Source organism: Eschrichtius robustus, chromosome 21 (assembly GCF_028021215.1).
Source record: "Eschrichtius robustus isolate mEscRob2 chromosome 21, mEscRob2.pri, whole genome shotgun sequence".
Lineage (NCBI taxonomy): Eukaryota > Metazoa > Chordata > Mammalia > Artiodactyla > Eschrichtiidae > Eschrichtius > Eschrichtius robustus.
The window spans coordinates 26,565,373-26,592,180 of NC_090844.1; the positions used below are offsets into that span (position 1 = coordinate 26,565,373).

General features: G+C 41.1%; 2 protein-coding genes and 1 non-coding gene across 3 annotated transcripts; 2 read left to right on the forward strand and 1 right to left on the reverse strand.

The window, feature by feature from the left end:
* Positions 1-455: 455 nt before the first annotated feature.
* MAK16 (MAK16 homolog) lies at positions 456-11,043 on the forward strand. Its single transcript, XM_068532179.1, has 10 exons — positions 456-826; positions 3,155-3,204; positions 3,297-3,406; positions 3,508-3,572; positions 3,759-3,910; positions 4,651-4,705; positions 7,993-8,067; positions 8,800-8,913; positions 9,672-9,737; positions 9,898-11,043. Exons 1-10 carry the CDS (start codon positions 812-814, stop codon positions 10,090-10,092), a joined length of 897 nt encoding a protein of 298 aa, XP_068388280.1. The 5' UTR covers positions 456-811; the 3' UTR covers positions 10,093-11,043.
* On the reverse strand, positions 10,637-25,798 carry TTI2 (TELO2 interacting protein 2). Its single transcript, XM_068532175.1, has 7 exons — positions 24,752-25,798; positions 23,494-23,680; positions 22,884-22,976; positions 13,739-13,926; positions 13,517-13,660; positions 11,671-11,833; positions 10,637-10,741 (listed from the first exon to the last, which is right to left on the reverse strand). The coding sequence occupies exons 1-7, from the start codon at positions 25,396-25,398 to the stop codon at positions 10,637-10,639; spliced, it is 1,527 nt and encodes a 508-aa protein (XP_068388276.1). The 5' UTR covers positions 25,399-25,798.
* Positions 25,799-26,130: 332 nt separating this feature from the next.
* Positions 26,131-26,234, forward strand: LOC137756138 (small nucleolar RNA U13). Its single transcript, XR_011072194.1, has one exon. It is a non-coding gene; the product is annotated as a small nucleolar RNA U13 (small nucleolar RNA).
* The last annotated feature ends 574 nt before the right edge of the window (positions 26,235-26,808 follow it).

The window sequence follows — 26,808 nt, forward strand, 5'->3', positions numbered from 1 at the left end:
AGTTTTCATCTGCATGCAACAAAATTATACTATTTATGATATACTAAATTATTTTATAATGTGATATGCAAACTAAGGGCCATCCTTATTCTGGGATTGTGCCTTTCTTACTCTACTGGTATTTAAGTGGCTTTTCTTTTGAAAAACGGTATGAGCTAGTAAAGATTTTCTTCTTCCCCTGTCAAAAGAAAAAGCGGGGGGTGGGGGGGAAATCTATTGTTTTTGAAATATCTGACCCAGGAATTTCAAAAGTCAGGACCCAATACCACACCAAACAAGGGGGGGTAAGTGCGGAAGCGAGGGTTTTAAGTCTAAAAAGCCCGCGTTTGAGGTCCACAGACTGGGCGAAGGAGCGAGAACACTGCAGCCCCGACGGCCCGGAGCTGAGGCCCCGCCGGCGGCGGTGCGCGCCCCGCGGAGGGAAGGCCCAGGGGGCGGGGCCGGCGGCTAACACTCAGGGACCGTCAAACCGCTTGCTGGACAGGGGGGCTCCCGGCGCTCTTCGACCTCCGCCCTTCGAAATGCCGCCGGCTCCTGCGCGGGCTCCCACGGGCCCTTAGCCGGGTTTACAGTCCCAAGGGGAGCCGGGGACAAGACCTAAGCGGTACGAGCGCGCGGTGACAGTCCGGTGGCGGCGGTGACCTGGCGGCGGGCGCGGAAGTTAGACCGTCAAAGGACGCTGCGCAAAGCCCCTTCCAGAACTCAGAACTCTCGCGATAGGCGAGACTGGGCTTCCCGGAAGTGATTCTCCGGAAGCAGCATGGTTGCTTCCCTGCCCTGGCCAGGCTGAGCCCGCTGAACCGCTGACGAGATGCAGTCAGATGATGTGAGTCCTCTTGCGCTGCCACCCGGGTTTTATGAAGTGTGTGTCGCTCGCTTTAGGAGACTCAGAAGCCAGCTACTCAGCTGGCCCATTAGCGTCGGGTGGCTCCGGAAGCGAGGTTTCCAGAGCCCTGATTTCCGAGCCTGGGGCTCTCACGTGTCTACCCGGGCCTTTCGGGGTTAAGGGGTCAGGACACCGCCACCTCAACCCCCAGGGTCGGTGTATCCAGTCCTTGGTGCCTAGCAAGGAAGGACTTTGCGTATGGTCCCCTGGGGACTCGGGAGGCAGCGGGGGTGGGTGGCGGCCTGGGGGACGGTACGGTGAAGCTTAGACACCAAATTTAAGCATCCTTTTCAACCACGTGCACGGTACTTTTCAGCCTGCTTTTCCTGTGTTAGGTTTTATTTTTTTACGTTTGCTCCACTCTCTGCCCGCGTCAAAATTTTGGAAGCATCCTAGATTTATTCATTTAGTTATTTGTATGAGATATACTCAAGCGCCTACAGTGTGCCAAGAGTAATTACTGGAGATTTGGTTGTTATTAAGCCAGGCAAAAGACCTCTATTTTACTGGAGCTCTGGCGGGGGAGACAGTAAACACGTGAACAAATTAAATACAGTTGAACCGTCTAATACTACTATGAAAGAAACATCGGGGTGATGAAGTAGAGAGTGATGAGGAGAGACCACTTCGGATAGGGCTGATTAGGGAAGGTTTCTCTGAATAGAAGGTGTCTGAGGCGAGATCTAAAAGATGAGAAGGAACCGCCACTGGGGGCTGAGGGAAAAGCAATCAATCTGGACAGTAAGAACAGTAAAGTACAAAGATCTGGAGGTAAGAGAGAAGGAATGTGGTAAAGGACATTCGTGTGACTGTGTTATAGAAATCAAGGGAAGAAAGGTAGGGAGTGAAGTTGGATATCTTTGCAGGACAAGATCATGTAGAGTCTTGGAGGAGGTGTTTTAAGGCTTTTTTTTAATGAGAAGTGACATCTGATTTACGTTTGTGAAAATATCTCTAGTTGTGCAAAAGGCTTTTGAAGGAGGGAAAGAATGAAAGCAAGGAGACTAGAGCATGATGAAAGTAGCTTCAACTAAGGTGGGAGTGGTCATGAAATGGATGAATTAGAGATCTGTTTTATCATTATAACCGGCAAGACTTGGTTAGGGATGAAATGAAGAAGGGAAAAATCAAGGGATTTTTGGATTTGAACAAACCGTTCCGTGGTGGTTTTATTTATGGAGGTGGGGAAGACTAGGGAAGGAACCCAGTATTCTTTTGAGAGGTGTGGAATTGAGAGCTCCATTTGGACCTGTGAATGTGTTTGATGCCTTTTAGACATTCAAGTGGAGATGTCAAGTAAGCAGCTGCATGTATATACAAATCTGGTGCTCAGAAGAGAAGTCTGACCAGGAGATGACAGTTTGGGAGTCATCAACCTGGAGATGGTATTTAAAGCCACAAACCAGAATTAGCTCCTACTTCTCCAGTTTCATTTCCTCTTACCTGTTTCCCGCCATCCCCTGCCAAACACACATCCTGTAAAATTCCAAAAATGTTGCTCTATTCTTTAACGCTTCTTTGTGTTTTTCCCTTTAACTACTTTAGAGCCTTTCCCAATTCCTCAAGGCAGCTCACTCAAAGGCTCTCATGCTGTTACACACCTCTACTGTGGCATTTCGATTGCTGCTTTGTGATGCTTTGTTTACATCTCTTTCTGTAGCTAGAAAGAAAAAACTTTTTAAGGATTGTACCTTCCTTCATTCAGCATGTGCCTGAGTGCCTCCTGTGTGTCAGGACTTTGAAATGTCAGTGTCTTACATAAGTATTAAGTGTACAATAAATGCTGAATGAATATAGAGCATATGAGTTAGTGGAGGCTAGCAACAGAGGATCTTCCTTGTCAATGAGATAAAATCATGGTATGTGTGGTACGTATATCCAAAAATCTAGTAGTGTGTGACGATGCATAATGAACACATTAAAAAAAAAAAGTCACTACTACATATATAATCTCATATCGTTTAAATTATACATGTAGGCATGCTAGTTGGTATAATATACAAATTAAAATACTACGAAATTGTATCTCTGGGCAGTAAGGTTGTGGTTATCGCTAATTTGTATTTACTTTTCTTACAAGAATCTGTTATTTGTGTAAAAAAAACAAATAAATCAGACTATTTTACAAAGCATTTCTTTGTCCTCTCATTCTTCAAAGACTCGTTTCCTCAGGAAAGCAGGGTGCTGCCCTAGCGCATTGTTCTCTTGGACTAATATGGCATCTGTTAGGTAAGAGCAATTGAAATGGGTTCCCACTTTGTCTTGCAGGTTATCTGGGATACACTAGGAAACAAGCAATTTTGTTCCTTCAAAATAAGGTGAGTCTAGATTTTCAACTTGGATATAGATTCCATTAGTTGCCCTCTTGGCATCCCATCTTATAATCTTTGCTCTTTTCCTCTCATTCTAGAACCAAGACTCAGAGTTTTTGCAGAAATGAATACAGCCTGACTGGACTGTGTAATCGGTCGTCCTGTCCCCTGGCAAACAGTCAGTATGCCACTATCAAAGAAGAGAAAGGTAACTCCTCGGTTTTAACTTCCAAGAGAAGTACTCAACAGCTTTTAAAAGGATATTCTTTAGTCTCTCCGTAAATAATAATAAAACTATTTATCCTGCAGGACAGTGCTACTTGTATATGAAGGTTATAGAACGAGCAGCTTTCCCTAGGCGTCTCTGGGAACGGGTAAGACTTAGGACATAAAATCATGACAACCATTGATCAAGAGAAAAAAGGCCACATGCTTTTCTCACTTCCTTGACCACATCTACCTTAAATTCTTGGAGCCATCCTTATTAGGCCCCGTAAGTGTTGTTAACAGTGAAGACTTAATATTACCCTTGCCCTTCAAGCCTCCTTTCTGTTTAACAGGTCCGGCTTCATAAAAACTATGAGAAAGCACTGGAGCAAATAGATGAAAATCTGATTTACTGGCCCCGTTTCATTCGACACAAATGTAAGCAGAGATTCACCAAGATCACCCAGTACCTAATTCGAATTCGAAAACTTACACTAAAGCGACAGTAAGTACTGATCGTTCATTTATTTGTTTTTAAATTACCTTTCCATGCATCTTATTATGAAGCTGAGATATTGTGAAACCTCTAGTAATGTTCTCTGTTAAGTTCAGCTTTGGGTAATTTTTTATGACATGCTAAGCAGCAGCAGCTTTACCACAGATTAAAGTTGTGCCCTTTAATTTTGCAGGATTTTAAAAACAGTAGAGTACAACTTGATTATCAGCTTCAGAAAATTGTCTTTATAACCCTGAGGGAATCCTAAAATTAGGGAGTTGAAAATGATCTAAAAAATGTGAAATGGAGTGTAAGAACTTTACTCTGGGTTCACTGAAAACTTATTTTTTAAAGTGATATGAGATCCACAGAATTAATTGCATGCTGTCTTTAAGGAGTGATAGGCCCTAATTCATTGTGACCTGCAGAGAAAGCTAGAGATGTCAGTCTTCTGTAGAAAATTATTTTTTCTTAGCTTGCAGAAGCATTAATCTTTAGCATTGTAAACACCCTCAGAAGTTTCAGGATGCCTAAAGAAACAAAAACAGCCACGTATATGAACAATGTCAAATATATGTAAAAATGCCTGACTTTTTATAGCATTAACTATCTAGAAAATTTTATGTAACTTGCTATATTTAGCTGAGCCCTACAAAATCAATTCCAATCCTTTTTTTTCTTCTTTTTTTTTAAAGGAACGTATAGAACATGTACTTGGGGTCTCTGATCATGTGTTTTATTTCCCATAGGAGGAAACTTGTTCCTTTGAGTAAGAAGGTGGAACGGAGGGAAAAAAGAAGAGAGGTAACTTATTCTGATAATCGTAGGTTCTGTATTTTCATTGAGGGTAGGGCTGTGTAGTCAGGGCTCATGAGAACGATTCAGTCACTGCTGTCTGTGAACTGTTCAGGCCCTAGAGTATGGACAACAGTATTAGTTGCATACGCTATCTGATATTCCATATCTGAAGATCATGACTTTCAGGGCAGGTTAAAATGTGGGTACTTTGGGGGTGTGTGTAACGGAGAACAGAAAAAATACCTTAAATAGAGATCCACAACTCCTTTTCTGAAATTCTTGAGGTCAGATTTAGAATTCTGGTATGTTGCCAATCTTATGTTTTACATATTACCCTCAGCCGGTTTTGAGCATTCTCATTAAACACACTAGTAGTTGTACAGTGAAATATAACAGTGTTTCACTAGATGAATCCACAATAGATGGAATTTAAAAAATGTTTTTTTAAGGAGCCTCATGTCGGTTCAGGTCATATTAGGCATCTAACTGGGTTTTGGGGGTTCTGAAATTGCTGGTAGGGATTAATTGGGATTATTTGTTTCTTTGAAGTAAACGTGTCAGCTTTGTTACTGAAGTAGTGAACAGTGATGGTAATATTTTGCTGTCCATGGATAATCTAGTCAGGAAATCCCAGCCTTTGTCACAGAGAGCAGTCTGCCACTCCACCTCATGAGACCTCACTCAGGCTGAGTATTCTTATGCTTTTAAGACCCAGGAATTAGCTTTTCCTGACAAGTTCACATTTTCAGTCATTCTAGCTATTTGCTTTGCTTACCATCCTTCCACCAACAGACATTTACCTCATCATTTGTCATATCCTATCAAGGAATAGCTTTAATAATCTTGATGCTTTTGTTTCCATTAATCACAGAGTTCTGTATCTCAAACCTGTTATATCATTGGTCTCCAAACTTATTTTTTTGGTGCCGAAACCCGGGATTGAATCTCCAAACTTTGTTGATCACTCACCCCATCAATAAAATTTTTGAACATATGCTCCCCAATATATTACTTGTAAATGTTATTATACATGTATATTTGCACTAATAGGTGTATTATAAGTAAAAGTTTGTGATGTAGTGAAGTGAAGGTTTGGTTCTCAGCAGTGTAAATTTGCCTTTAAGGGCTGTCATAAGTGATAGAGAGCTCAGAGACAGAGAGAAAGGAGGGCATTTTTGAGTGCCTGCATTTAGTACTTGCTGTTCATTTTTCATTCTCCACCACCAATTATGCAGACATTTTTGTTTAAATCTGGCTAGTGAGTTTTCATCCTCCCTGAGTCAAAACAGGCATTCTTGCAAATCTTTCGGAAGAAATTAAAATTTTCTATTTTTACCAAATAAGTTTGAAGCCCTCTGAAATAGATTTGGAAGATTTTTAAATGGGTTAGAAAATTCCGTTTCCAAATTTTTTAAGTGTGTGATTGCAGTTTTTATAGAAGACACGTTTTCAGCAATGTCACATATAGATGTAATCACTTTTTAAAATGTTCTAGCCACAGAACAAGTTTTTTTTGGAAAAACAATTCTTTCAAACTCACTGTTAAGATATTGCCTTTCCTTTGAAAGAACAGAGTGAGTGTATTTATTTTTTAAAACTTCTGCTACAGGGGCTTCCCTGGTGGCGCAGTGGTTAAGAATCCGCCTGCCAATGCAGGGGACACGGGTTCGAGCCCTGGTCCGGGAAGATCCCACATGCGGCGGAGCAACTAAGCCCGTGCGCCACAACTACTGAGCCTGTGCTCTAGAGCCTGCGAGCCACAACTACTAAGCCTGTGCACCACAACTACTGAAGCCCGTGTGCCTAGAGCCGGTGCTCTGCAACAAGAGAAGCCACTGCAATGAGAAGCCCGCACACTGCAATGAAGAGTAGCCCCCGCTCACCACAACCAGAGAAAGCCCGCGTGCAGCAACGAAGACCCAATGCAGCCAAAAATAAATGAATAAATTTTTTAAAAAAACAGAAAAACTTCTGCTACATTACATACTGCTGACAGCCATCTGTCATCTTAGAAAAGGTTGACAAATCTGGAACATTTTTCTTTTTGTGAAAAATGCATGGTTCTTTAAGTTCTACAACTCTTTTTAAAGTACTAAACCATTAAATAACCAGCATACATCTTTAAAACTACTCCCTATCTTATTGCAAAGTACTCAATATCATCTATAAATCCACTTAACCAAGCAAATAGCTATAGGCTGCAATAATCTGAATAAAGGAGTGAGACCACCACTTTCAAACTCTTTGTGCAGTATTTTTTCCCTTGGCATATCTTGCTCACTGTAATGTGACACACAACTATTTCCTTTATGGACAGAGTCAAGGCAGCTATGTCAGTATGCATAAAAATGTGTAATTAATATCTTAAAAAAAAAATATACAAAAAAGTTGTGAATATTTGCTTGCTACATCGCAGTGGATCACCCCAGAGGTGTAAGCACCCGCTTTAGAGAAAAACGTAGATCACAGGAACCTTCTAACTGCTCTGTGTGCTCCCAGTCTCCCTGCATTGTAATTGATCCTGTGCATTGTTCACCCTAACATAGCTTCAGTGTGTGACACTAACTTTCTCTATGATTCTTACTCTCAAATTAATGCACAGTCTTTGGCAAGAAAGGTAGATTGAGGTTACATTTTTATGTTTTGTTTGTGTAAAGGTTGATACCATGTATCATTTCCTACAAAAGACCACTGAAGAGATTTTTTGATCTACTTTCTATCTATCACATGGAATCTAACATGGTTCTAGAAAACGTAAATGGGTGAAGGTCTCTGTTTCCTTTTCGCAGCTTTTATGGAGTCTGCTTCAGGACTTCTAATTTTCTGAGACACTTAAATGTATGTAGACCTACTTGCTTTGTGTATCTGTCAAAGGCTTTGTAGAATTTAATTTAGAAATCTATTCGTAAGGGACCTCCCTGGTGGCGCAGTGGTTAAGAGTCCATGTTCCCAATGCAGGGGGCCCAGGTTCGATCCCTGGTCCAGGAACTAGATCCCACACGCATGCCACAACTATGGAGCCCATGAGCCGCAACTAAGACCCAGTGCAACCAAATAAATAAATTTAAAAAAAATTAAAATAAATGATCAAACTATTTAAAAAAATCTATTCATAAAACCATAGGAATTTTTAAAAAGATATATATATATCTGGTTGGACAGGCAGAAGTTCCAGTTACAGTAAGAGAGAAAAGGGGATTACATGTTTCACATAAAAACTTGATTTCTCCGACTTCTGCAGGCTGAAAAATGAGTCTAATGAAGTAAACGGGTTTGCTCTTTTTCTCTTATAGGAAAAGGCATTAATAGCTGCTCAGCTGGACAACGCCATCGAAAAGGAATTGCTGGAGAGACTGAAACAAGATACGGTGAGAAAGCTAGGAACTCTGGGGTACAGATTTTATTTTTTAGGTGGTAATATGCTAGGAAATGTAGGAATAGTGGGAAATGTGTTTTATTTTTAAAGATGCTAGAAAGATCTTCACCTTGATTTTATTACTGGAATAAAATAAATATCACATAGGCCCTGGCTTCCTCATTTTAGTTCCTTGATCAAGCACATAAAATACTTTAGTTACCGTTGATACTTCAGTAGAGAGACCTTTCCTTTTTGCCATTATTCCCAACTCCTCCTCCCAAACACAACAATTCCAGATCTCTCTATAAAAGCCACACAGTGTTGGTCCTCCTGCCTAGTCATCCTAGTCTTTTAAGGTTCTTTAAAATGAATGTTTATTGTCTTTTGAAAAATTAATGTCATTTACAGAAAAAACATGAATAAAATTTACTTTTTCCTTACTATTTCCCCTTTATCAGCAAAATTACATTTGTTCCAATCCATGGGTTTTATAGACTATTAAGTTTTAAGTGATCTGGTATCCATCCTTCATGGAAGGTGCCTGTTTGGTATTGATCGCTGATTACTTAAATGTCAAATATGGGTTTTTGAAAGACACTGCTGGCTCTAGGCCTGAAAATAATATAGTAATATTACTAATTATTTTTGTTTAATCACTGAGGAAAATAATACACTTGTTGGACAGTGGACTTCAAGCATAAGATCCAAATGTGTTAAAGCTGACCCACTTTATGTTCTTTAGTATGGCGACATCTACAACTTCCCCATCCATGCCTTCGACAAGGCCCTGGAACAGCAGGAGGCAGACAGTGACTCTTCAGTTGCTGAGGAAAAAGATGATGAAGAAGATGAAGAAGTAAGCTTTGTGTTTTTTCTTTGTCAAGCAGTAATCTATGGGATGAGATCTATTTTTATGTAATTGAGACAGAATATCATTTTCATTTCCCTAACCCAAAATAGATATTTGATTATTTTTTCCTATCATTTTTGATTAATTTGGTTCAGTAGTGGCTGCTTTGTTCTCCAGGTTCAGCCAACAAACTATTTATGCATTGACAATTTGATCTTATTTATTAGCATTCTAAAATTTTTCCTGCAAGATGACAAATGAAGGGTCCTTATTAGCTGAGGGAATATAACATTAAGGAACCTACTGAAATTTACAAAGGGCTTAATTTTACTGTTAATATAGGAGAAGTACTTAAATGATAGTATTTTTAGGTAAAGGGCAAATTTAACAAGTAGATTCACAATAGACTCACACAGGTACACAGGTGTAACTTTTCCTAGTAGTAAACTATTTTTTAATATTTGAACTTAATAGTTTTCATTGAATGTGCAAAGAATTGTTTGTTCTTGTACTGTATATTGCCTTTAACCATTTAAAATTAGGATGTTTTATCTCTAATGATTTAAATCAGGCGTGAGAATTGATATCCCTAAAGTGTTTTAAATTCAGAAGTATTAAACTTGGAAATAAGTTGATTTTGGTTGCCTAGTCAGTAGACTCTCATTCTGTTTATGTTATTGATGCACTTATCAAATAATAAAACCAGATGTCTAAGCTGAATTTTCATTATGTATCTTGAACATAACAGTTACATTTTATTTTAGGATGTGGGAAAAAGAGAGTTTGTGGAAGATGATGAAGTTGATGAGAGTGACATAAGTGATTTTGAGGTGAGGTTCATGGGTAAACATCTGTCCTTTGGCTTCAGAGAAAAAAAGGAAGGGAAGTTCTGGTCACACAGAGCAGATAAATTCTCTAGTTTTAGTTCTAAATAGGCAGTTTGGGGAATGAATCTAGTGTCTTTCCCATTTTTTTCCCTCCCCATATTAGGACATGGATAAACTGGACGCCAGCGGTGATGAAGATCAGGATGATAAATCCTCCAGTGAGGAAGAAGAAAAGGCCGTTGACACTAAACACAATGGCAAAGCACCCTTGAAAGGACCTTGGAGGAGGAAAAAAGCATATGTAGAGATAGAGTACGAGCTGGAGACAGAGCCCGAGGCCAAGGCCAAAACCACGTGATTTCCCTTCAGACGTTTATAAAGAGGACTGGACATCTTGAACTTCTTCCCTTTTTTTTATCTTAAACACATACACACTTCTGGGTTTTGCTCTTTATCTTGTTTTTAACACAATATTTGTGTTTTTAATATTTATGCTACTTCTGTGGGGCAAAAAATCTGGGAGGGAGTGGAGAAAAGCCTAAATTGTGAACAGAGTATTTTTATAGCATTGTTACATGTGCTGAAGTAACAGCTTGAGCCCAAGAAATGTAACAGAACAGTTTGTGGGTGTAAATATTTCTAAATTTTAAATGCTACCCACCCGTTTCCTTGGTATCCTCCCCCTGCATTCCTCCCCCTCCCCCCTTTATTTAGAAATGTCCAGACTTCAATTTTTTCATGTTCTCTTTTCCCTACTTCTATGGGAGTAAAAAGGAAAGAAGGAAAAAGAAGATCTAAGTTATAATGTTTAATATAAATATACCTTTTTCCTGAGATAATTCCATTTAAAACAACTGGAACAGAAAGAAAATCTTTTCCTCTTCAGGAAAGTAATACAAGTCTTAAGTTGCATTGTAGGGAGCGCCTTCAGAAACCTGCTGCACTCTTCGGATATAGTTCCCCACCTTATTGTCTTCACAGCTTTGGGGGATTTTAGCCAGGAGACCCTGAAACATCAAACCAAACAGTCTTTGTTTTTTTTTTGTTTGTTTGTTTGTTTGATATGTGTTTTCCTTCTACCTTGGTTGTTCTTTCTTGGTACCATACTCAAAGAAGGGAAGGACGGATGACACTAGGGCACAGTTCACAGAACAGGTGTAACTTTAGAAACGGAAATGTCCTACTGGAGCACAAAGAAGCAGCTTACTACCAGTCAGGGTGAATCAGATTAAATCTAGGGCTTGAAAAGTGGCCAAGATTAAAAAGCCAAGATGAAATAATTTGAATAAACCATGCTACCCCTAAATATTTTTAGGATATGAATTTCTTTTCATGCTGCCTTATAACTTTCAATTGAAGATTTCTAAATGGGGTAAGAAATGAGACAATAATTTATAAATTATGTATACATGGACACACAGCTATTATATGCTATGGCTTTGAGAAGTTAACTTCTGCGGAATGTGAGACCAAAGGAAGAATTCCCACGTGGATAAATAAGCGTGTGGAAAACACAGTTGCCTCTGAAAAAGTGGAAACATTTCTGGTAACTGAATTACTTATTCTACCTAAATTATTACTCCTTGGTGGTTTATAGCCCATTATTTCAACCTTTTTATTTTTTCACTCAGACCACTAGAACAGAACTTAAATTTTACAAATTCTTGATCACGATCCTTTTGCCCATTCTCTGTCCTGGCTCCAGAAATATCCACTGATCCTCTTGCCTTTTGGTCTAAACAGTTCTGAATAGCTTTAAAGGAAGAATAAGGTATTAATCAAACTCCATTGAAGGCTAGAAGGCTCAGAGGTAGAGACGCGAACCCCCCATGTTCATTTACAGACGTGGTCAGGCACGTAAATGTAAATTAGAATCACAGGAATTACCTGAGGATGAAGAAGCCTATCTGAAACCAAGTCGCAGACTGTCCCTTACCTTCACCTGTCCTTGAGAGCAGTGGTCCAGGAGAATCAGACAGTCTGTGGCCTCTTCTAACAAGGCGCTCTTAACAGATTCGGGTGTGAGGCTTGAATCCGTTGCTACGTCACATATCAGTTTCAAGAGAGCCTTCAGTAAGACCACAAGTCTACAGGGAACTCTGGAATCAAGAAGAAAAATGATGTTCAGACTCCGAATCAGGTTATTAAAACTGAAAGAGACTTCAAAGGCCATCCAGTAGAAAACCCTCATTTCATAAATGAAGGAACTGAAGTCAAAATTTAAGACCACAAGCTGGAAGCAGAACTAGAGACCAGACTCCAGATTTCTGAACTTTAAGGCCCTTGTTTTTTTCTACAGCACGCTGCCCATACACACTGACATTCTGGCCTGCCCAGGAATACCTAGTTTCCTTCCAGAAGCATGGTCCTACCGTAAGGAAACAGCCCCTCCTGGAAAGGGAGAACTGGGACCTTCCTTACCAGGGGCCTATACTTTTGACCAGAGAACAGGAAAGGGCCCATAGTTCTTTAGCTTTAATGCGGTCTTAGGCCTGGAGATTAAAAATACAGTGAGGGAAATAAGCTTGGCTTTTGAGACTTGTCAGTTTGAGTTTTCTGTCACTATATTTCTAGATCCTAGATTACCACCAGTTAGGCCCAGTCTATTTACTTCTACTTAGTGTTTCTAAAAGTTTTTATGATAATGATTACACAAAATTGTAAATGCACTTAATGCCACTGAATTGTACACTTTAAAATGGTAAATTTTATGTATTTTTTAACCACAATAAAAAATAAATAAAAAGCCTTAAGGAAGCTGAAAAATAATTTAACTTGTAGTGTGAAAATATAAATAAGCTATATTTGTGGGCAGAAATGTGACTGGGAGAAGAAAAGTTTGCATCCCTCATCTTGATCTAAAAAACATCAAGTGGTTTCCTGTAACTTGTGTGCTGCTCAGCCCTCCACCTGTCATCACTCAACACACAACTTGCTGTTTCCCACTCCCCAGGCCCAGCCCCCTCCATAATTGACATTCATTTTCTGACCTCTACATTTGCTTGCTGACCTCTTCTACTTGGACAGTATTAGTCCGATTCAATTTCATTCATGCATCTATTCCAGTCACTTTAAAAATCTGTGTACTTAATACCAGGTTGTGAGTAAGTTCTGGAGTTCTCAGTGTGCTAAAGGGGTCAGTCCTCCATCCTCCTGGAGCTTCTCGTTCAGCAGAGGAGAAAGACAGCAAATAAATGCAACCTCGTTACAAATGTGACTGGGGGGTACATTATGAGGAGATGAGAGAATACGGCTCAGAACAGAGACACACACATGTTGCTGAGGCACTGGACTCTCACTGAATTAAACATTGTTATTTCATGCAAGAGAGCCTTCTGCAGACCCAACGTGTTTGGGTTCCAGCTTGCTGTTTGGGACACCTACCTCGAGCCAGAGTTGGAATGCTAAGCAAACATATCCCAGATCAGTATTCTGATCACTGCAGATGTTCAGTGATGTGCTATGAGTGCTCCATCCTCAATCAGATTTAAGAAACATTAGGGTGAACAACGTTAAGTACGTCTACTGTAGCACTGCTAAATGGCCTTTAAAATTCTAATATGCATTATAAATCCAGAGAAATGTGCACCTGAAGGAACTGACTATATCCTTTCAGTGCCACTTTCACAGTTCAAAGTCCAATTGGTATGGAAAAACAGGAGGTATTCAAATATATGGCACGTCCTTAATACTTTGTACTGAATGTACACCTGGGCAAGTTCTGAAGGGAGTATTGGCTGAGTTTTGCCCCTCTTAGCACACCTGTCTGTTGGCTGTCATACCTGGGCCAAGTATACTGCATGAGAAGTTTTAGGGCTTCCAATATCTTCAATCTAGCCTCCTCCTCGGGTCCATCATAAACCTCCAGATAACCAATGATGACTCGCTCCAGCCTCTTCAAGTGCCGGACAGTTAAGATCCCCAACCTAAAAATGACAGAGAAAATGTGACTCCAAAGAGTGAAGTTGAGGAGTATGGCCACGCCCAGCCGCCCTGGGACTCACCTCTTCACAAAAGCCGGTAGGTTTCTTGCGTACGTCCTGCGTAGGAGAAGGCGGTGCTCGGGCTCCATCTGCATCAGGATCAGCTGCAGGACCTCGTCACAGTGTGTGGTGGGTCGGGCTGCATCTCCCTTCCAGTGCAGGGCTTTCTCCAGGATGGGGAATAAATCCAGCAGACACAGGAGCACAGCCTAGGAGGAAGTAATAGAAAGGACCTGTAGTAAACTAATTTGTGTTCACAACACTCAGATTTTTCTAGCAACTTCCACTAATCTACCATCCTTGGGGTCCATGTCATAGAATTCTAAAACAGTCTAGTAATAAGTTTAATGTATATTACTTTACATTTTCAAACTTTTTTTACATTCTTTTATCTCCATCGGACCGTCTCAAGTTAATACCTTCTCCTCAGGATGATTCTTTGCTAATCTACACAACTGGAAGAATAGCAGAGCTAAGACTTTAATCCAAAACTTAGGAGTCTAAGTCTACTGTCACTCAATTCCTGAGTCTAAGTGATATTCACAAGTATTTACAATAAAACCACTCCCAAACAGAATCTCACATGATCCTATTTGTATCCACTTTGACAGCCCTATCTGAAATTTCAGTGTCTAGGCACTCCCTTTTAGCTATCCCGGGATCTTTGTTTTTTCTTTTACATCTTTTTTCCGCTTTCCTTTTTTTTTTTTTTTTTTTTAAATCACCGGCTCAAGAGCCCTAACACCTTTCTGGCTGTTAGCACAGCCTGGGTTCTCAAAACCAAAAATAGTATTTAAAAAAGAAAGGTGACAGGCTGAGGTGGGAGGAGGGAGACTAGGCATAAAATAAGAAACAAGGTAATTTCGACTTCTGATTTTATATAACTTGTTTCTTCTGTCTTCAGAATGTTCTCTGCACACCCCCCATAGCTGAAACTTTTTTAACATCTTTACTGCAGTATAATTGCTTTATATCGTTGTGTTATTTGCTGCTGTATAATAAAGTGAATCAGCTATACATATACATATATCCCCATATCTCCTCCCTCTTGCATCTCCCTCCCACCCTCCCTATCCCACCCCTCTAGGTGGTCACAAAGCACCAAGCTGATCTCCCTGTGCTATGTGGCTGCTTCCCACTAGCTTTCTATTTTACATTTGGTAGTGTATATATGTCCATGCCACTCTCTCACTTCATCCCAGCTTACCCTTCCCCCTCCCCGTGTCCTCAAGTCCATTCTCTACGTCTGCGTCTTTATTGCTGTCCTGTCCATAGGTTCTTCAGAACCTTTTTTTTTTTTAGATTCCATATATATGTGTTAGCATATGGTATTTGTTTCACTCTTTCTGACTTACTTCACTCTGTATGACAGACTCTAGGTCCATCCACCTCACTACAAATAACTCAATTTAGTTTCTTTTTATGGCTGAGTAATATTCCATTGTATATATGTGCCACATCTTCTTTATCCATTCATCTGTCGATGGACACTTAGGTTGCTTCCATGCCCTGGCTATTGTAAATAGAGCTGCAATGAACATTGTGGTACATGACTCTTTTTGAATTATGGTTTTCTCAGGGTATATGCCCTGTAGTGGGATTGCTGGGTCGTATGGTAGTTCTATTTTTAGTTTTTTAAGGAACCTCCACACTGTTCTCCACAGTGGCTGTATCAATATACATTCCCACCAACAGTGCAAGAGGGTTCCCTTTTCTCCACACCCTCTCCAGCATTTATTGTTTGTAGATTTTTTGATAATTGCCATTCTGACTGGTGTGAGGTGATATCTCATTGTAGTTTTGATTTGCATTTCTCTAATGATTAGCGATGTTGAGTATCCTTTCATGTGTTTGTTGGCAATCTGTATATCTTCTTTGGAGAAATGTCTCTTTAGGTCTTCTGCCCATTTTGGATTGGGTTGTTTGTTTTTTGCATATTGAGCTGCATGAGCTGCTTGTATATTTTGGAGATAAATCCTTTGTCAGTTGCTTCATTTGCAAATATTTTTTCCCATCCTGAGGGTTGTCTTTTCGTCTTCTTTATGGTTTCCTTTGCTGTGCAAAAGCTTTGAAGTTTCATTAGGTCCCATTTGTTTATTTTTGTTTTTATTTCCATTTCTCTAGGAGTTGGGTCAAAAAGGATCTTGCTGTGATTTATGTCATATAGAGTGTTCTACCTATGGTTTCCTCTAAGAGTTTTATAGTGTCTGGCCTTACCTTTAGGTCTTTCATCCATTTTGAGTTTATTTTTGTGTATGGTGTTAGGGAGTGTCCTAATTTCATTCTTTTACATGTAGCTATCCAGTTTTCCCAGCACCACTTATTGAAGAGGCTGTCTTTTCTCCATTGTATATTCTTGCTTCCTTTATCAAACATAAGGTGACCATATGTGTGTGGGTTTATCTCTGGGCTTTCTATCCTGTTCCATTGATCTATATTTCTGTTTTTGTGCCAGTACCCTACTGTCTTGATTACTGCAGCTTTGTAGTATAGTCTGAAGTCCGGGAGCCTGATTCCTCCAGCTCCGTTTTTCTTTCTCAAGATTGCTTTGGCTATTCGGGGGCTTTTGTGTTTCCATACAAATTGTGAAATTTTTTGTTCTAGTTCTGTGAAAAATGCCATTAATACTTTAATAGGGATTGCACTGAATCTGTAGATTGCTTTGGGTAGTATAGTCATTTTCACAATGCTGATTCTTCCAATTCAAGAACATGGTATATCTCTCCATCTGTTTGTATCATCTTTAATTTCTTTCATCAGTGTCTTATAGTTTTCTGCATACAGGTCTTTTGTCTCCTTAGGTAGGTTTATTCCTAGGTATTTTATTCTTTTTGTTGCAATGGTAAATGGGAGCGTTTCCTTAATTTCTCTTTCAAATTTTTCATCATTAGTGTATAGGAATGCAAGAGATTTCTGTGCATTGATTTTGTATCCTGCTACTTTACCAAATTCATTATTAGCTCTAGTAGTTTTCTGGTGGCTTCTTTAGGATCCTCTGTGTATAGTATCATGTCATCTGCAAACAGTGACAGTTTTACTTCTTTTCCGATTTGGATTCCTTTTATTTCTTTTTCTTCTCTGATTGCTGTGGTTAAAACTTCCAAAACTATGTTGAATAATAGTGGTGAGAGTGGATAACCTTGTCTTGTTCCTGATCTTAGAGGAAATGGTTTCAGTTTTTCACCATTGAGAAGGATGTTGGCTGTGAGTTTGTCATATATGACCTTTATTATGTTGAGGTAAGTTCCCTCTAAGCCTACTTTCTGGAGGGTTATCATAAATGGGAGATGAATTTTGTCGAAAGCTTTGTCTGCATCTATTGAGATGATATGGTTTTTCTCCTTCAATTTGTCAATATGATTTATCACATTGATTGATTTGCATGTACTGACGAATCCTTGCATTCCTGGGATAAACCCCACTTGATCATGGTGTATGATCCTTTTAATGTGCTGTTGGATTCTGTTTGCTCGTATTTTGTTGAGGTTTTCTGCATCTATGTTCATCAGTGATACTGGCCTGTAGTTTTCTTTTTTTGTGACATCTTTGTCTGGTTTTGGTATCAGGATGATGGTGGCCTTGTAGAATGAGTTTGGGAGTGTTCCTCCCTCTGCTAAATTTTGGAAGAGTTTGAGAAGGGTAAGTGTTAGCTCTTCTCTAAATGTTTGATAGAATTCGCCTGTGAAGCCATCTGGCCCTGGGCTTTTGTTTGTTGGAAGATTTTTAACCACAGTCTCAATTCCAGTGCTTGTGATTGGTCTGTTTATATTTTCTGTTTCTTCCTGGTTCAGTCTCAGAAGGTTGCGCTTTTCTAAGAATTTGTCCATTTCTTCCAGGTTGTCCATTTTATTGGCATATAGTTGCTTGTAGTAAATCTCATGATCCTTTGTATTTCTGCAGTGTCAGTTGTCACTTCTCCTCTTTCATTTCTAATTCTATTGATTTGAGTCTTCTCCCTTTTTTTCTTGATGAGTCTGGCTAATGGTTTATCAATTTTGTTTATCTTCTCAAAGAACCAGCTTTTAGTTTTTTTGATCTTTGCTATCGTTTCCTTCATTTCTTTTTCATTTATTTCTGATCTGATCTTTATGATTTCTTTCCTTCTGCTAACTTTGGGGTTTTTTTTTTTCTTCTTCTTTCTCTAATTGCTTTAGGTGTAAGGTTAGGTTGTTTGAGATTTTTCTTGTTTCTTGAGGTAGGACTGTATTGCTATAAACTTCCCTCCTCGAACTGCTTTTGCCGCATCCCATGGGTTCTGAGTTGTCGTGTTTTCATTGTCATTTGTTCCTAGGTATTTTTTGGTTTCTCTTTGATTTCTTCAGTAATCTCTTGGTTCTTTAGTAATGTATTGTTTAGCTTCCATGTGTTTGTATTTTTTACAGATTTTTTCCTGTAATTGATATCTAGTCTCATAGCGTTGTGGTCGGAAAAGATACTTGATACGATTTCAATTTTCTTAAATTTACCAAGGCTTGATTTCTGACCCAAGATATGATCTATCCTGGAGAATGTTCCATGAGCACCTGAGAAGAAAATGTATTCTGTTGTTTTTGGATGGAATGTCCTATAAATATCAATTAAGTCCATCTTGCTTAATGTATCATTTAAAGCTTGTGTTTCCTTATTTATTTTCACTTTGGGTGATCTGTCCATTGGTGAAAGTGGGGTGTTAAAGTCCCCTACTATTATTGTGTTACTGTCGATTTCCCCTTTTATGGCTGTTAGCATTTGCCTTATGTATCGAGGTGCTCCTATGTTGGGTGCATAAATATTTACAATTGTTATATCTTCTTCTTGGGTTGATCCCCTGATCATTATGTAGTGTCCTTCTTTGTCTCTTGTAATAGTCTTTATTTTAAAGTCTATTTTGTCTGATATGAGAATTGCTACTCCAGCTTTCTTTTGATTTCCATTTGCATGGAATATCTTTTTCCATCCCCTCACTTTCAGTCTGTATGTGTCCCTAGGTCTGAAGTGGGTCTCTTGTAGATAGCATATATATGGGTCTTGTTTTTGTATCCATTCAGCCAGTCTATGTCTTTTGGTTGGAGCATTTAATCCATATACATTTAAGGTAGTTATCAATATGTATGTTCCTATTACCATTTTCTTAATTGTTTTGGGTTTGTTATTGTAGGTCTTTTCCTTCTCTTGTGTTTCCTGCCTAGAGAAGTTCCTTTAGCATTTGTTGTAAAGCTGGTTTGGTGGTGCTGAATTCTCTTAGCTTTTGCTTGTCTGTAAAAGTTTTAATTTCTCCATTGAACCTGGATGAGATCCTTGCTGGGTAATCTTGGTTGTAGGTTTTTCCCTTTCATCACTTTAAATATGTCCTGCCACTCCCTTCTGGCTTGCAGTTTCTGCTGAAAGATCAGCTGTAAACCTTATGGGGATTCCCTTTTATGTTATTTTTTTTTCCCTTGCTGCTTTTAATATTTTTTCTTTGTATTTAATTTTTGATAGTTTGATTAATATGTGTCTTGGCGTGTTTCTCCTTGGATTTATCCTGTATGGGACTCTCTACACTTCCTGGACTTGATTTCCTTTTCCATGTTAGGGAAGTTTTAAACTATTATCTCTTCAAATATTTTCTCAGTCCTTTTTTTTTTCTCTTCTTCTTCTGGGACCCCTATAATTCGAATGTTGGTGCGTTTAATATTGTCCCAGAGGTCTCTGAGACTGTCCTCAATTCTTTTCATTCTGGTTTCTTTATTCTGCTCTGCGGTATTTATTTCCACTAATTTATTTTCCAGGTCACTTATCCTTTCTTCTGCCTCAGTTATTCTGCTATTGATTCCTTCTAGAGAATTTTTCATTTCATTTGTTGTGTTGTTCATCATTGTTTGTTTGCTCTTTAGTTCTTCTAGGTCCTTGTTAAATGTTTCTTGTATTTTCTCCATTCTATTTCCAAGATTTTCGATCATCTTTACTATCATTACTCTGAATTCTTTTTCAGGTAGACTGCCTATTTTGTCTTCATTTGTTTGGTCTGGTGGGTTTTTACCTTGCTCCTTCATCTGCTGTGTATTTCTCTGTCTTCTCATTTTGCTTAACTTACTGTGTTTGGGGTCTCCTTTTCGCAGGCTGCAGGTTCATAGTTGCTGTTGTTTTTTGTGTCTGCCCCCAGTGGCTAAGGTTGGTTCATTGGGTTGTGTAGGCTTTCTGGTGGCGAGGACTGGTGCCTGTGTTCTGGTGGATGAGGCTGGATCTTGTCTTTCTGGTGGGCAGGACCGCATCCAGTGGTGTGTTTTGAAGTGGCTGTGAACTTAGTATGATTTTAGGCAGCCTCTCTGCTAATGGGTGGGGTTGTGTTCCTGTCTTGCTAGTTGTTTGGCATGGGGTGTCCAGCACTGTAGCTTGCTGGTTGCTGAGTGGAGCTTGGTGTTAGCGTTGAGATGGAGATCTCTGGGAGAGCTCTCCACGACTGATATTACATGGGGCCAGGAGGTCTCTGGTGGTCCACTGTCCTAAACTTGCCTCTCCCACCTCAGAGGCACAGGCCTGACACCCGGCCGGAGCACCAAGACCCTGTCAGCCACATGGCTCAGAAGAAAAGGGAGAAAAAAAAATAAAGAAAGAAGGTAAAATAAAATAAAGTTATTAAAATAAAAAAATTTTTCTAATTGTTAAAAATAAAAAAAAAGAAAGAAAGAAAGAAGAGAGCAACCAAACCAAAAAACAAATCCACCAATGATAACAAGCATTAAAAACTATACAAAAAAAAGAAGAGAAGAAAAAACAGACAGACAGAACCCTAGGATAAATGGTAAAAGCAAAGCTACACAGACAAAATCACACAGAGAAGCATACACATACACACTCAGAAAAAGAGAAAAAGGAAAAAAGTATATATTTTTTAAAAAAAGGAAGAGAGTAACCAAATCAATAAACAAATCTACCAATGATAATAAACTCTAAATAGTAAACTAAGATAAACATAAAACCAGAGACAAATTAGATGCAGAAAGCAAACCCCAAGTCTACAGTTGCTCCCAAAGTCCACCACCTCAATTTTGGGATGATTTGTTGTCTATTCAGGTATTCCACAGATGCAGGGTACTTCGAGTTGATTGTGGAGATTTAATCCACTGCTCCTGAGGCTGCTGGGAGAGATTTCCCTTTCTCTTCTTTGTTCACACAGCTCCCGGGGTTCAGCTTTGGATTTGGCCCTGCCTCTGCATGTAGGTCGCCTGAGGGCGTCTGTTCTTCCCTCAGACGGGATGGGGTTAAAGGAGTATCTTATTCGGGGGCTCTGGCTCACTCAGGCCGGGGGGAGGGAGGGGTACGGATGTGGGGCGAACCTGTGGCAGCAGAGGCCAGCATGACGTTGCACTAGCCTGGGGCTCGCTGTGTGTTCTCCCAGGGAAGTTGTCCCTGGATCATGGGACCCTGGAAGTGGTGGGCTGCACAGGCTCATGGGAGGGGCGGTGTGGAGAGTGACCTGTGCTTGCACACAGGCTTCTTGGTGGCGGCAGCAGCAGCGTTAGCATCTCATGCCACGTCTGGGGTCTGCGCTGATAGCCGCGGCTCGCACCCGTCTCTGGAGCTCATTTAGGTGGTGCTCTGAATCCCTTCTCCTCGTGCACCCGGAAACAATGGTCTCTTGCCTCTTAGCCAGGTCCAGACTTTTTCTCGGACTCCCTCCCAGCTAGCTGTGGCGCACTAGGCCCCTTCAGGCTGTGTTCACGCAGCCAACCCCAGCCCTCTCCCTGGGATCCGACCGAAGGCCGAGCCTCAGCTCCCAGTCCCTGCCCACCCCAGCTGGTGAGCAGACAAGCCTCTCGGGCTGGTGAGTGCTGGTCGGCACTGATCCTCTGCGTGGGAATGTCTCCGCTTTGCCCTCCGCATCCCTGTGGCTGCGCTCTCCTCCGTGGCTCCGAAGCTTCCCTCCCACCACCCGCAGTCTCCACCGCGAAGGGGCTTCCTGGTGTGTGGAAACCTTTCCTCCTTCACAGCTCCCTCCCACTGGTGCAGATCCCGTCCCTATTCTTTTGTCTCTTGTTTTTCTTTTCTCTTTTGCCCTACCCAGGTACGTGGGGAGTTTCTTGCCTTTTGGGAGGTCTGAGGTCTTCTGCCAGCGTTCAGTAGGTGTTCTGTAGGAGTTGTTCCACATGTAGATGTATTTCTGATGTATTTGTGGGGAGGAAGGTGATCTCCACGTCTTATTCTTCCGCCAGCTTGAAGGTCTCTTCACAGCAGAAGCTGTGCACCGCAGCCTGCCCAGGACCCTATCGTTTACGTCTGTCCTGGTGTGATTCCAAACACCATGCCTGAAACTCTTATTCATCCTTTATTAGCAAATATCACCTCCTTACCCGATCCTCTTAAAACCACCCAATACCACCAAACCTCGTTAGCTGCCTACTGTTCAACACCCACTGCACTTTACAGAAAACTTTTAATAGATTTATTACTCTGTATTGTATTTACATATACAGTACATATATTTGCATAAATGTCTCTCCAAAGGATTTCTTAAAGTCAGAAACCCTGTCCGACTCATTCATTCTTGGAACCTACAATGGTTACTGGCACACAGTAGGTACTCAATGTCTACTGGATGAAAGAATAAATGACACAAAAAACCCAACATACAAGGCGTTCCCAGAGTGTGTGTTGATATAAAAGCAGCCCAGAAGGAAGGACACTTAAATTAATAAAAATGGAACTTTTTTGGGAGTTCCTGGTCAGCCCAGTGGTTAGGACTAGGCGCTTCCACTGCAGGGGCCTCGGGTTCAATCCCTGGTTGGGGAACTAATATCCTGAAAGCTGTGTGGCCAAAAAGAGAAAAAAAAAGAAAAAGGAAAGAAAAAAAAAGAACCCATCTCTCTTTTGCTCATAAATAGGTGAGACTAAAAAAAAGTTAAAAATAAAAAATAGAACTTTTTCAGACATAAAGCTGCCCCCAGGTGATATGTAATTGACCCAGATGAAGACAAAACACTGGCTTTTCTGTGGAGACTCAGGAATGTGGATGCCTCCTGGGACTGAGACATTTTCACTAGTCACTTGCTACCCCCATATTTTCAACTTGTCAATGGCTCTCGGTTATCATCTTCACCTTCCAAGAAGAGAAAGATGTGTACCAACTATTCTTATTCACATAGTGCCACCTTCTACTCAAATTTGAGAGCTCAGACTCAGAGTTATGAACAAATCTTACCATTACCTGAATGAGGTGGTGCTCCCGTGTGTACAGGTGGTTGAAAAGGGCATGGTATAGGACTTGGGCCCTGTTGTACTGCAGCAAATCAGCAGCTGGCTGCAATCAAACAAATTACCCAATTAAAAGCTTCCCAAGGTTGGCAAAATGTTGATAATTTTTGAGATTGAACATGGTACATGGGATTCATTATACCACTCTCTCTACTTCTGTGTATATTTTAAAAGATCCATAATACACAGTTTAAAAAAAAAAAAAGCAGTTTCCTTGAGTAATAGCTTGCACATTTGGGTATAATCCCTTTCAGCTTCTGAATTTTTTGTTCCTTGAAAGTCAGTTGTTAATGACTCAAAGTCTGGTTCTTCAGTTTGACGATGGTCTATGTTTCTTATATACATCACCTATGAGATACAACCTACTAGGTTGGCAGAGGAAAATACAGAGAGAAAAATATAAATTAGTGAATTGAGAGTCACATGACAGCATTAAATGAAAGCCAGTTAATAAAAGATATAGACATAGGCAACGGCAGAGCAGTGATGACATGAACGAGGAATGGCCATGAAGACTCAGCCTGCGCCATCGGTACAGAAGACAGAGAACGGAGGCCACTTACCACATTTAGCACAACGTGATGGAGGCAGTGGACACCCAGGATTTTGTTCTCGGTTTGATAGTCATCTGAGATGAGCAATGATGGGGGAAGTACCCTTTCCAGATGTTGGCTCAGCCAGGGTCGAGTGACCTTTTGCAGAGTCCATGAGAAAACATGTTTGGTGGCTGGGTTATTCTTCCAGGAGTCCCTAAATGGAAATGTGAAACCACATTAAGTGACATGGTGTCCAGTTCAAGCTAAATGTATTTTCTTGTACTTGAAAAAAAAATACATCCCACATAAGATAACTCTTGATGTTAACAACATACATTTTTAAGATTTAGATCAAAATAACTTACAGAACTTACACTAAATACATTTATCACCCAGGGCTCTGGGTCTAAAGAATATCTGATGAAAAGTAGCCAGTTATAACCACAGCTATGTAAAGAATCTGTGGTGATGGTGGTGGTTACAGTGAGAAAGTGTTGAGAAGGGAGAGAGGAGGAAAGGAAATGTCTTCAGTATCACTATTATTATTATTATTACCACATGGGAGCAAATGAATCAATATTCAAACAGCAATTTATAGCTTATGAAGTGAGTTTACACACATTACTCAACCAATCTTCAAATACGGTGTAACAGGTAGTGTTATCTTTATATTGCAAATAATGAAACTGGTCCTATTCAGAAGCAATAAAAAGAAGCACCAGACTTCCTCAAAACTAAGGCTTTTACCTCCACGTTCCTGGTAAAAAAACAGTTATGTACTCACTTTTTTCTCATCGCTCCAGGGTCACAAACACAAATGTACAAAGTAGCAAGTGGAAACTCACTGAAAATACTTTAGCTAACAGCAATCTAAAGGACTTTTATTTTTTCATCCCAAACATGCTTCCATATCTAATAACTAGCGATGAGTTCCAAGATCCCTAAGTTTAAATTCAAACCGTAAGTTTAAATCTTCTCGAAGTTTAAATCTCCGAATCCCCAACCCCACCTAACTGAAGAAAGTTAAGTCTAAATAAATGGGACAGAACTTCCAATTTCATGGCAGTTGTCAGGACTGGAAAAAGCACTAGAAAATCAAGTCTGAAGACCTGGGTTCTAATGTCGAACTTAACCACTACCGAGTTAATGTCATCACAATCACAACCGTTCTGGGCTTACAACACCTTTATGTCGTTGATGCAGAAACAAGACTCCTTTGAGCTCTAACCTTCTAAAACATTAGGCTGAAGCTTAAGTCGGTGGCCCTTACGGCAGGAGTACTCACTTATTCAAATCGGGTTTGAGAAGCCCCATGACCGCAGTAAATCTCCCTTTCTCATCTTCATTTTCTCCGTGGAGGAATCCAGCCACAGAACCACACTCGGTAACCTGAAGCAGTAAGGCGAGCACCTGTCCAGCGACGCCCTGAGATTTTGGGCTGGTCCATGGTTGCTCCAAGTTGTGTGTGACGGCAAAAATATAGACGGGTCCTGCCAAGTGACGGAGGCCTGCCTTCCATGCAGGGCAAACCAAGGAATTCTTAGCGGTCTCAACTTTCCTCAACAGCTTAAGGAAGAGTAACCCAACTGCTGCCGCTTTCTCGGCCACTTCGGAGTGACGATCACTTCCCCCTTCCGGCCCCTCGGGAGGAGCTGCATACTTCTCCAGGGCTTTTGCCACCTGCCCCAGCATCTCGGGCATTCCACGGAGCGAGGTGTCACTCCCCTCAAATAACTGATCACATTCTTTGGCTTCTAGTAGAGCACTGAGGTCCCGAAGAGCTGCATTTCTGGCCTTGCCCCGTCGGGATTCCTGGCCGGCAAACTGGTGCAAGATGTGGGAGAAGGCCTGTCCGAGGGCGGAGGAAGGCCACCGTCCAGGAAAGGAAGAGCCCTCCCGGGGTGGGGATTCCCGAGAGCCGTGGGGCTCCATGCCTCAGACCGAGGACGAGGATGGAGGCGGGCGGGGATCCGCTAAAGAGGGAAGGAAAGATAACTCCGGGGCTGGGACTCTCTCAAAGAACAGAACTAAAATCAAATAAAACGGCGAGACGTCTTGGAGGACCGAGGGAGGGTCTAGCCTGCAGAAGAGTAAAGGTATAAAGGAAAAGATGCGGGAAAGGGGGTTCTCTGGGAGTAACAGAATCTCAGATTCCCAACAGTGGAGGGGAGAAATTACTCTTGCCTCTCTGAAGACTCAAACAAACAAACAAACAAAAAATCCCAAAGAGCCTAAGAAATAAATCTCTACGGCGTGACACTAACACGGCCGCCGTTACCTGCAGCCCTTCCCACACGCCTGCCGCCTAACGGTATCCGACTTAGCAAACGTTGCTACCGCAAAGCACAAGGCTAGCTTCCGCCATTACCGCGGCTACGCTCCGTCATTTCACGACATACTACCGTAAAGCAATAGCGACCCGGGTTCAAGAGAGGGTGGAGCTATGGAGAGTATATTTGCATGGATAATAGCCGCATTGCTATTTTGTTTCTGTTTTCACTTACTGAGGTAGAAACAAAAGAAATATCAGGCAATATCGGTGATCGTGATAAAATATACAGGATTTTTTTATATCAAGTCTAAGTAAATATGCACTACATCTGTCACCTTTACTGTAAAGTTAGTGGGTCGTACCCGGGGCTCCTTAGCCGACAAGTCACGTTGATCCTTTTGTAGTTCATAAGCGTGATGATTGGGTGTTCACGCGCTTGTGTGACATGTGCCTCCTTCCAACCTTGTTACGACTGTGGCACATTACCTGTCTGACGTGAACTACGAAGGATCTTTTTAATCTTGCGATAATATAAGTATCGTTTGGGTGCTAATAGTAGTTGTTTTTTTGTGTCTAGTACGTGGTTGCAAAGCATGCTTGTCGAGTTCTGCGTTGGCTTTGGTTTTTATTCTACAGCTAGCTGTTTAACGTTGATTGCCGTGGGCTTTCAAAAAGAAAAAAAGCTTAAGTCGTTGGGAAGCGAGGACTTTAAAAATTGTGACGACGGGGGTTTAGCTAGAAACGCTGCTAGTCGGGGTGCGACTTAGGTTCGCCCGCGAGGAGGGGTCGACACTTCGGGGAGGGGGGAGGGGGGAGCGGGGGGGGAGGGGGGAGCGGGGGGGGAGCGGGGGGGGAGGGGGGAGCGGGGGGAGCGGGAGGAGCTAAGGTCCCCCTGCGAGTCCCCGTGCGAGTCCTTGTCTCGGCTGGTCTCTTGCTGCGGGTTCTCTGACGATGGAGCTGAGAACTTTACACCTTGGGTTCCCCATGGGCCGGTCACCGTCCCCGGCCTTCCCTGGGCGTTTGCCGGTGACTTCTCATAACTTCCGTTGTGTGGTAGGTGCCCGGGGAAG

Excerpts from the sequence above, each read along its gene's own strand:
- MAK16 (XM_068532179.1), top strand. Across the intron at positions 3,205-3,296 it reads TTTTGTTCCTTCAAAATAAG|AACCAAGACTCAGAGTTTTT; the intron begins GTGAGTCTAGAT and ends CTCTCATTCTAG. Across the intron at positions 8,068-8,799 it reads AGAGACTGAAACAAGATACG|TATGGCGACATCTACAACTT; the intron begins GTGAGAAAGCTA and ends TATGTTCTTTAG.
- TTI2 (XM_068532175.1), bottom strand. The coding sequence starts at position 25,398 with ATGGAGCCCCACGGCTCTCGGGAATCCCCACCCCGGGAGGGCTCTTCC. Across the intron at positions 22,977-23,493 it reads ATCACGTTGTGCTAAATGTG|CCAGCTGCTGATTTGCTGCA; the intron begins GTAAGTGGCCTC and ends GTTTGATTGCAG. Across the intron at positions 11,834-13,516 it reads ATGCAGTATACTTGGCCCAG|AGTTCCCTGTAGACTTGTGG; the intron begins GTATGACAGCCA and ends TCTTGATTCCAG.